Source organism: Oncorhynchus keta, chromosome 25 (assembly GCF_023373465.1).
Source record: "Oncorhynchus keta strain PuntledgeMale-10-30-2019 chromosome 25, Oket_V2, whole genome shotgun sequence".
NCBI lineage: Eukaryota > Metazoa > Chordata > Actinopteri > Salmoniformes > Salmonidae > Oncorhynchus > Oncorhynchus keta.
In genome coordinates this window covers 16,662,860-16,674,435 of record NC_068445.1, presented here as the reverse complement: position 1 = coordinate 16,674,435, position 11,576 = coordinate 16,662,860, and the positions used below count along the sequence as shown (strand labels likewise).

At 41.6% G+C, this 11,576-nt stretch overlaps 1 protein-coding gene across 1 annotated transcript in view; it reads left to right on the top strand.

Moving 5' to 3' along the window:
* Nucleotides 1-832: 832 nt before the first annotated feature.
* Nucleotides 833-11,576, top strand: part of LOC118358302 (dedicator of cytokinesis protein 5-like) — a 34,401-nt gene continuing 23,657 nt past the window's right edge. The window contains 1 exon segment of the mRNA XM_035735948.2: nucleotides 833-987. Coding sequence (XP_035591841.2) covers nucleotides 945-987 — 43 coding nt within the window. The 5' untranslated portion in view covers nucleotides 833-944.

The following is an 11,576-nucleotide window of genomic DNA, read 5'->3' as shown; positions in this document are numbered from 1 at the left end:
CCAGTAACCGAAAGGTTGCTGTTTTGAATCCCCAAGCCAACTGGGTTAAAACGCTGTCAATGTGCCCTTGAGCAATGCACTAAATTGTTCCTGTAAGTCACTCGGGATAAGAGCGTCTGCCGGATGATTTTTGTTTGAGCGGACTGGAACATAATTATAATATTTTTTTACACTGCAAATTGACCACAACTAAGCCCAAAAATAGATTGCATTTGAAAATAACAATAATTTCATACCTTGATTACATTGAGACATGATCACATATTATTTTTATTCGTGGGAATTCTAGGGAAAAGACTTCCTAAACTAAACACATTTTTAATAGATGTCCTGGTGATTAAAAAAATAATAATAATAACAACAACTTCCCCAAAATTCCTTGCAGTCCAGTTTTGGCCCATAGGCCGCCTCTGGCTGACCTATATTATAGTACACTCATTGTCTGCATGGGTCTGTCTATACATGATACCTCTGCATTGTTACAGACCATTGCTCTCTCATGTCAGTCTAACTTTATCTCGTGACAAAAATGTTGCTCCGACAACGAAAAATGTTTTATACTTACTTCTGAGTGTGGCTATCATACCTTATCTCAGTAATGTGCCCAGTTTTATTTTGCACAATGGACTCTCATGGTGAAAGGTATGGTGTCCTAATGTACAACTATACACGGTGTAGTGTAAGTGAGTTTCTCTAATCACTTATTTGAAGTTTGGTTCTATTGTTACATTGTCGTTATGTTACATTTGCCACATTTGTTCAATTGAGTGATCTTTAGCCTACGCAACGAGGCGCGGCAACGCTTGCTGCTGGGTTCAATTGCATAGCCCTAGTTCTCCCCTCCCCCTTTTGAAGTCATGATGGCGAAACTGTAGTGTTCAGGACGAGAAGTGTCCCACCCGCACAGCAGTTCATCTATTTATTTATTTATCATTTTTACCGCAATGACCCGCTGGATTCCAACTAAAAAAGAGAAATATGGCGTTGGTAAGTTAGACAACTATGTCGTCTTGTTTACAAGTGGGTTGTAATTCACACAGCAGTCTATTTACTAGTTGGCCAAGGCAATTAAACTTGGAAGTTATGTAGCTAGGAATCTTTAGGAAAAGGCGAAGTTAAGCTACTTTGACTGTCACACATGTAGTTTAGGAATCCCTGAAAGAAAGGGAATGTTGATTCGATGTGAATACTTTTGGTCAGGGTGTGCTCTCTACGTCCATACAGTAACAATCCGTAAATCGAGTGGTTTGATTCGAAAATGAGCCTTGCTTACACGTCGTGCTGAAACTTTATTGCTGTCCATATACTGAAGCATACATGTAAGCCTATTGTTGGAAATGTGTAAGACATTGTGATTTTAGCCTATCATATATCATGAAAACAACCTAGGCGCATAGCCCACATAAGTCACTTTAGTTTAGGCATGCTGTGTGGAACGTTATGTGAATACACGCCCTCAAGGTAAATCAAAACTAATGGGGAACCATTTCAGAGAGTATGATGACGTCAGTAGGCCTATAATATCGCAATTGGGTACCTGTTGTTTTTGTATTTAACCAGTAAAAGTCCATTCAGATGGTCTCTTTTGCAAGCGAGACCAGGGCTGCGTTTCAGTACGTTTTTACGTTCTGGATCGTTCAATTGAACATAAACGGTGCTGTAATGTACGACCAGTTGGAAAACGAGGAGGGGTTGGTTGGGGAACGGTATCAGCATGGCCACTGCCCTTTAAAAACGTCACTCATTGTTTCAAGCCACACGTACCTCAAAAAAGGCTGTGTTCACGAACGTACAAGAAAGTTTTGTGGAAATGAAGGCAGCAGCAATCAAATCAAATTGTATTGATCGCATACACATATTTATCAGATGTTATTGCGGGTGTAACGAATTGCTTGTGTTCCTAGCTCCAATAGTGCAGTAATATCTAACAATACACATATCAAAAAGTAAAATCATGGAATTAAGAAATATATACATCAAATCAAATCAAATTTTATTGTCACATACACATGGTTAGCAGATGTTAATGCGAGTGTAGCGAAATGCTTGTGCTTCTAGTTCCGACAATGCAGTAATAACCAACAAGTAATCTAACTAACAATTCCAAAACTACTGTCTTATACACAGTGTAAGGGGATAAAGAATATGTACATAAGGATATATGAATGAGTGATGGTACAGAGCAGCATAGGCAAGATACAGTAGATGGTATCGAGTACAGTATATACATATGAGATGAATATGTAAACAAAGTGGCATAGTTAGTGGCTAGTGATACATGTATTACATAAGGATGCAGTCGATGATATAGAGTACAGTATATACGTATGCATATGAGATGAATAATGTAGGGTAAGTAACATTATATAAGGTAGCATTGTTTAAAGTGGCTAGTGATATATTTACATTTCCCATCAATTCCCATTATTAAAGTGGCTGGAGTTGAGTCAGTGTCAGTGTGTTGGCAGCAGCCACTCAATGTTAGTGGTGGCCGTTTAACAGTCTGATGGCCTTGAGATAGAAGCTGTTTTTCAGTCTCTCGGTCCCTGCTTTGATGCACCTGTACTGACCTCGCCTTCTGGATGATAGCGGGGTGAACAGGCAGTGGCTCGGGTGGTTGATGTCCTTGATGATCTTTATGGCCTTCCTGTAACATCGGGTGGTGTAGGTGTCCTGGAGGGCAGGTAGTTTGCCCCCGGTGATGCGTTGTGCAGACCTCACTACCCTCTGGAGAGCCTTATGGTTGAGGGCGGAGCAGTTGCCGTACCAGGCGGTGATACAGCCCGCCAGGATGCTCTCGATTGTGCATCTGTAGAAGTTTGTGAGTGCTTTTGGTGACAAGCCAAATTTCTTCAGCCTCCTGAGGTTGAAGAGGCGCTTCTGCGCCTTCTTCACGATGCTGTCTGTGTGAGTGGACCAATTCAATTTGTCTGTGATGTGTCTGCCGAGGAACTTAAAACTTGCTACCCTCTCCACTACTGTTCCATTGATGTGGATAGGGGGGTGTTCCCTCTGCTGTTTCCTGAAGTCCACAATCATCTCATTAGTTTTGTTGACGTTGAGTGTGAGGTTATTTTCCTGACACCACACTCCGAGGGCCCTCACCTCCTCCCTGTAGGCCGTCTCATCGTTGTTGGTAATCAAGCCTACCACTGTTGTGTCGTCCGCAAACTTGATGATTGAGTTGGAGGCGTGCGTGGCCACGCAGTCGTGGGTGAAGAGGGAGTACAGGAGAGGGCCCAGGACGCACCCTTGTGGGGCCCCAGTGTTGAGGATCAGCGGGGAGGACATATTAGGATGAGCAATGTCGGAGTGGCATTGACTAAAATACAGTAGAATAGAATACAGTATATACATATGAAATGAGTAAAGCATTATGTAAACATTATTATGTCAATGTATACAGGGCAGCAGCCTCAGGTGCAGGGTTGAGTAACCGGGTGGTAGCCGGCTAGTGATGGCTATTTATTAGTCTGATGGCCTTGAGATCAAATCAAATTTATTTGTCACATACACATGGTTAGCAGATGTTAATGCGAGTGTAGCGAAATGCTTGTGCTTCTAGTTCCGACAATGCAGTAATAACCAACAAGTAATCTAACTAACAATTCCTAAACTACTGTCTTATACACAGTGTAAGGGGATAAAGAATATGTACGTAAGGATATATGAATGAGTGATGGTACAGAGCAGCATAGGCAAGATACAGTAGATGGTATCAAGTACAGTATATACATATAAGATGATTATGTAAACAAAGTGGCATAGTTAAAGTGGCTAGTGATACATGTATTACATAAGGATGCAGTCGATGATATAGAGTACAGTATATACGTATGCATATGAGATTAATAATGTAGGGTAAGTAACATTATATAAGGTAGCATTGTTTAAAGTGGCTAGTGATATATTTACATCATTCCCATCAATTCCCATTATTAAAGTGGCTGGAGTTGAGTCAGTGTGTTGGCAGCGGCCACTCAATGTTAGTGGTGGCTGTTTAACAGTCTGATGGCCTTGAGATAGAAGCTGCTTTCCAGTCTCTCTGTCCCAGATTTAATGCACCTGTACTGACCTCGCCTTCCGGATGATAACGGGGTGAACAGGCTGTGGCTCGGGTGGTTGTCCTTGATTATTTTTTTTGGCCTTCCTGTGACATCGGGGGCTGTAGGTGTCCTGGAGGGCAGGCAGTGTGCCCCCGGTGATGTGTTGTGCAGACCGCAGCACCCTCTGGAGAGTCCTGCGGTTGCTGGCGGTGCAGTTGCCTTACCAGGATGCTCTCAATTATGCATCTGTAAAAGTTTGTGAGGGTCTTAGGGGCCAAGCCACATTTCTTCAGCCTCCTGCGGTTGAAGAGGCGCTATTGCGCCTTCTTCACCACACTGTCTGTGTGGACCATTTCAGTTTGTCTGTGATGTGTACGCTGAGGAACTTGACGCTTTCCACTTTCTCCACTGCTGTCCCATCGATGTGGATAGGGGCGTGCTCACTCTGCCTTTTGCTGAAGTCCACAATCAGCTCCTTTGTTTTGTTGACGTTGAGGGAGAGGTTATTTTCCTGGCACGCAAGGGCCCTCACCTCCTCCCTGTAGGCTGTCTCGTCATTGTTGGTAATCAGGTCTACTATGGTTGTGTCGTCTGCAAACTTGATGATTGAGTGTGGCCACACAGTCATGGGTGAACAGGGAGTACAGGAGGGGTCTGAGTACCCACCCTTAAGGGGCCCCTGTGTTGAGGATCAGTGAAGTGGAGGTGTTGTGTCCTACCTTCACCACCTGGGGGCAGCCCATCAGGAAGTCCAGGACCCAGTTGCACAGGGTGGGGTTTAGACACAGGGCTCGAGCTTAATGATGAGCTTGGAGGGTACTATGGTGTTGAAGACTGAGCTATAGTCAATGAACATCATTCTTACATAGGTATTCCTCTTGTCCAGGTGGGATAAGGCAGTGTGCAGTGCAATGGCGATTGCATTGTCTGTGGATCTATTGGGGCAGTAAACAAGTTGAAGTGGGTCTAGGGTGTCAGGTAAAGTAGAGGTGATATGATCCTTAACTAGCCTCAAAGCACTTCACAGAAGTGAGTGCTACGGCGTGATAGTCATTTAGCTCAGTTACCTTAGTTTTCTTGGGTACAGGAACAATGGTGGCTCTCTTGAAGCATGTGGGGACAGCAGACTGGGATAGGGAGAGATTGAATATGTCTGTAAACACTCCAGCCAGCTGGTCTGCACGTGCTCTGAGGAAGCAGCTAGGGACGCCATCTGGGCCGGCAGCCCTGCGAGGGTTAACACGTTTAAATATCTTACTCACGTCGGCCACGGAGAAGGAGAACCGAACCCACAGTCCTTGGGAGCGGGCCGCATCGATGGCACTGCGTTATCCTCAAGCGGGCAAAGAAAGTGTTTAGTTTGTCTGGGAGCAAGACGTTGGTGTCAGCGATGTGGCTGGTTTTCCCTTTGTAATCTGTGATTATCTGTAGACCCTCTCACATACATCTTGTGTCTGAGCTGTTGAATTGCAACTCAACTTTGTCTCTGTACTGACGGTTTGCCTGTTTGATTGCCTTACAGAGGGAATAACTACACTGTTTGTATTCAACCATATTCCCAATCACCTTGCCATGGTTAAATGCGGTGGTTCGCGCTTTCAGTTTAGCGTGAATGCTGCCGTCTATCCACGGTTTCTGGTTTGGATAGGTTTTAATAGTCACGGTGGGAACAATATCCATCAATACACTTCCTGGTGAACTCAGTCACCGTGTCTGTGTATACATCAACGTTATTACCGAGGCTACCCCAGTTCGCATGATCAAAACAATCTTAAAGCATGAATTCCGATTGGTCAGACCAGCGTTGAATAGACCTTAGCACAGGTACTACCTGTTTGAGTTTCTTCCTGTAGGAAGGGAGGAGCAAAATGAAGTTGTGATCTGCCAAAGAGAGGGCGGGGGAGGGCCTTGTAGGCATCCCGGAAGAGAGAATAGCAGTGGTTGATAGAACTTCGGTAGCGTTTTCCTCTAATTTGTTTTGTCAAAATCCCCAGCTACAATAAATGTGGCCTCATATGTGGTTTCCAGGATATGTGGTTTCCAGTTTGCATAAAGTCCGGTGTAGCTCATTGAGGGCCATTCGGTATCTGCTTGAGGGGGAATATACACGGCTGTGACTATAACCAAAGATAATTCTCTTGGGAGGTAATATGGTCTGCATTTGATTGTGAGGTATTCTATGTCGGGTGAACAAAAGCACTTGAGTTTCTATACGTTATCACAATCACACCGCCCTTCTTCTTCCAGGAAAGTTCTTTATTCCTGTCTGTGTGATGTACTAAGAACACAGCTGGCTGTATGGACGGGGACAGTATATCCAGATGGAGCCATGATTCCGTGAAACAGAGTACGTTACAGTCCCTGATGTCTCTCTGGAAGGAGATCCCCGCCCTGAGCTAGTCTACTTTATTGTCCAGAGACTGAACATTAGCGAGTAATATACTCTGAAGCAGTGGATGGTGTGCACGCCTCCTGAGTCAGACTAGAAGTCCACTCCGAATACCTCTTCTCCGCCAGTGGCGTCTTGGAGCAGCCTCTGGGATAAGTTAAATTGCCCTAGGGGGTGAGAACAAAATATCAAATTTGGGAAAGTCATATTCCTGGTCATTGTGCTGGTGAGTTAACGCTGCTCCGATATCCGAAAGTTATTTTGGCTGTATGTAATAACACACAAAACGTTCTGGGCTAATAGTGTAAGAAATAACACACACAAAAACTAAATACTGCAAAGTTGCATAGGAGCTAGAAGCAAAGCTGCCATGTCTGTCGGCGCCATCTTTCAATCAGCATTACACAATTTAAAAATGATATAATACAATCACAACAGCAACAACTCGATCCAACCTACAGGAAATATTAACACTCATCCTGAACAGAGTCTTGCACCATTGTTTTAAACACATTGAGGCTATGTTATTTGGTTGATATCACTGTATTAAGCAATAACACCATTCATAGATAAAAAAAACGTTTAAAAAAGTTACGTGGAAATTAATCACAATTTCATGTGGTTGTTTTTCCTTCATTGTTTACAAAACATTGAGATGTGTAAATATAATAGGCCTACAGATTTCTGAATTTAGCAGGACAGAAAATAACCACAATCTCATAGAATGATTTAGGTCTCATGTACAGAATGTTAATTTTGTTCTGACACTAATTTGGGTTTCAACTTTGTTTGAACATGGATATTGGCATCATTCTAAAAAATAACAATATTCTAGTAAGGAATGCCCTTGACTTAGCTTGCCAACCCCCAAAGTAGATAGCATACCTCTGTGGAATGTTGTGTTCAAGTTCTTGTTCATCTTTTGCTATGTTTGGTAAAGACCACAGACATGTCATTGTCAAAGGGGGACTGAAGTCATACTTTGTATTGTTGCTGTTCCACTACATTTCCCCCCCATTTTGAATATGACAGATGACTCCATGCAACTGTGTATTGGTTTGCTCTTATTCGGGTAGATACCGTTTGAAACAGACACTACCTTTTAGTTATGTTTGTGTAATGCTGATACAATCAGAACATCCATGAAGCTTGTTGTGTGTCAATTGCTGCTAAACCCTAGTAATATTTGAAAATAAGACATACCCCTCACTGATGGACTAGCCTAATGTCTGTGATACAATGTATTTCAAATGTAGTCGACCAATGTGTAATCGTCAAGATGCCAGTGATAGTGTAGAGGATGTCATTGCTATAAAATGAAAAGATTGACAATTTATTGATGATATAAATGCACTATCATCACTCATCAGAGCACACATGAATTTCATACAAACAAAGAGGTATAATGGGTTTGCACTCAAAGATGTTACATAAAGCTTACGTTATTATTCAATGTTTTAAGTTATTTTCACTGCATCAGGGATAGTGTACACAGACGTTTTGGCTTTCCAGCCTTCTTCAGTGTGACGGTACAATAAAACATGTCTAAAGAGCATTTGTAAAGAACAGCAGATGGGCAGCAGTGCTTCTAATCAGGGTTGTCACTCATCTACCAATCAGGGATGTGGCATTTCTGGTCTACCTGTATATAAATGAGTCACAAAGAAATACAGAATTATAGGGTACGGGAGGGTGCACGAAGGGCAATCGCCCCAGGTTTCCGCTCACCAAAATACATTATATCAATTAATGAGATAGTCCACCACAAAGGACATCAGGCAAAGTCGTTCATAAATATGTGGGGCCAACTCATAAACAATACTTAAAATCTGATATGGACAGTGTTCTTCTATAACAGTCTGAATGTGGCTTCTAAGTCTTTGTTTAAACCGTGTGGAAAAATATATTTTAATTCATATATCCACATGGCTTCTCTTAGGGTAATTTGTTGTCATAGTCACCTCTTCTACGTGGTGGATGAACTTTTTAGATCCCGCAGAAACGCAATTCTTTAATGGAATGATTTTGCTCCATGAAGTGTCTTGCAACTGGCGAGTTGATATCTTGACGTCTAATAGTGGATTTATGTTCTCCAAGATGTACTTTCAAGGTGCAGGATGTTTTTACAATATAAATCTTATTACAAGAACACTGTAACATATAAATAACTAATTTTAGTAGTGCAAGTTCTACATGATTTTATCTCAAGTCTGAGGGCATACTAAATGAGAACATTTCCTTATGGTGCTACAAGAGGTACAAGCTCTGCAGGGGAAACATCCTTTTATGAAGGCCTCTTTTCTCTCTCTGACCACATCTCATCAAACCAATATGTTTGATAGATGTCTTGATCGTTTATAATTGAATAAAGGTGGGTTCTGGAAGGCAGAATTTAAATATGAGTCTGATAATATGTGCCAGTGTTTCTTAACAATAGACTTGATGCCATTATGGCTATCATTGAAAGTAAGTATATAGTTTACAGAAAACAGTTTATTCTGTTTTTTTGTTGGAATTTGTTAAGTAACTGGCTTCTGTTCAAGCTTGTAACTTGTTTTTTAGCTTAATCAAATCCAGGTTTCGGGATAACCTCTCAAACGAAAATACTCAAGGAGAGAATTTGATTGTCTATCATATTCTTCCTCTGTCACAAATGCGCCTCAGTCTATGACGTTGGCTTACTGGTAAACCTCTTTTTAGGGGAAGAGGGTGATAACTATCAGCTGTCAATATAATATTTTTATCTGTAGGTTTTCTGTGAACTGTAGTACTTAGAGATTGTCCCTTTAACAAGTACATCTAAGAAATGTATAGAGTTAATGTTATTTTCCATAATGAAGGAAATTGATTGTACTCTAGAGTAATTGTAGTCAAGATATTAATTTAATTTTGGAACCTGTCCAGATCATAAGGCAATCGTCTATATAGAGGATCCAATATTTAACATGATCTTTAAGGATTATTTACATAAATAAAATGCCATTTGAATTTCCTGACATGCATTTCAATTTGATTTGGTCAGATTATAGAGAGCCGGTAGGATTTTGACAAGAGGCTGTGTGTGTGTGTGTGTGTGTGTGTGTGTGTGTGTGTGTGTGTGTGTGTGTGTGTGTGTGTGTGTGTGTGTGTGTGTGTGTGTGTGTGTGTGTGTGTGTGTGTGTGTGTGTAACCTCAGCCAGGGATGTCACAGGTTGAGATGCAAAACAGTGTGAAGGAGCTGCACTGGTGAGCAGTGCTGAGGCACAGACAGTAGCGCTTAGCGGTAACAGTAGTGCTGCATCACAACATGCTTGGCGTGATTTTTAACCACGGGCAGATCTCTGCTGTTGCCAGGCATTTCTCTGGACACAGTCATAGCGATGTCAAGTTGGTGTCACTCTGCATGACCAGAGTGGAACTGACAGCATTTTAGCAACATGAAATGTTATTCAAGTCTGTTTATATACACCCCCAGGAAGAATGACACTTTTAAAAACATTTTCTGACAAGCGAGCACTTAGATATGGTAATTTTCACCTTTTCATAAATTCTTAGAATGTCTGGGAATTACGTATACTAAAGCATTTGTGAAAATTCTATAGAGGGAAAGCGTAAATAAAACCGAAAAAAGCCCATCTGTCTCATTCAGGACCGGAGTCTACTCAGACCCGTGCACCATAGCCAACCAGAGCTACAGTAGGCCTTTATGCAAACAAGCCATTTACCACACAGACCTGCCATCATTCACTTTGAACTGGACTGTGTGCTTACAGGCAGTTACAACAGCACGAATTTAGATCATTAAAACACATTCCCAAAAGCTACAACATACACCTGGATGGATTTCTGCAAATATGTCAATACCACGGAAGTCCTCTTACTTTTGGGACCATTACAGTCCTATTTATCAAACAGCCATAAAAAAATAAAATAAACTGCTAACTGGCTGTAGTTGGCTAGCTACTTCCAGACACAAGACTATTTTACTCGCCCTAGCAGAGCTGGTTAGGCAGTGGACATGTTATCTAGAGCGATCGTGACTAACTATTACTTTTTTTGCCTACATTTACTGACACCGGTCATATTCAGCAAGTGTTGTGCGTTCGTAAATTCATCAGTTATTCTACGCTCTGGCACACTGATGAGAGTGCTCTGAAATCAGAGTAGATAGTCAGTGAATTTGCGTACGCAGAGAGATGCTAGCTGGATACGTCTTTCAAGTTCTTGCTAGCTAACCAAATGACACCTGCATCTCTAGCTGTGTATAGTCACCGAAAAACGAGGTGATAAACTTAAGTCACTCACCCACTCCTCCTAGCAGTTGGCTCGCTAACGTAAGGCTCCGTGTTTTTAGCTTGCTACATAAATAGATACGCTAGCCTATTAGCCACGTTATGGCTGACTTGTGATCATTGCTCTTGTTAGTTTGATTCTATTGACATTCACAGGTTTAGTTACATTCGTCCGTTTTTGTCCAAAATATTGAGTCATTGAAACTGAATCAGTGCATCCTGAATGGAGGCAGCAAACAGTGTACAGTCAGTCTCTGTAGGCCAGCTGTGACTTACAACCTGATGGCAATATTTTTTGGGACTACCAAGAAATGTAGTGGTGAGTTATATGAATAATGCATTGAACTGCATCAATCCGTTCTACCAACATTGCCTTAGTGTACATGGAATGTTGAGTCAAATAGAACCCGTTTTTAAAACCTCTTATAAAGTTGGTTTCGTAGCATTTTACTGATATTATGATTGTCTGTTTGTTATCTACAAAGTAGTTAAAACGCTGTCAGTTCCACTTGAACTACGAACAAGGAAATGTTTTGATGAGGTTTGATGCTATGCTGAATTATATTATTTACATCCTCAATAGGCCTTAATGGCACCACTCTCTGCTACAACATGACTAAGGCCTATCCAATCTAATATGTATTGGCCTATGTAATGGTGATGAGCGATCTCAAATAATCTCAATGTTGACAAAGCCATACACAGCCAGGTGGATGTTTTTTCTTGTCTTGTTGATGATCTAGTCTGGATCCTTATTGTTAGTTGATATTAGGTTAGTTGTACCACTGCATTATCACTGTACAACTGCACTGTGAAAAAAAGCGGTATTTGTACAAGGTCTTTCAAAAGATCATAGAAGATAAAGATCAT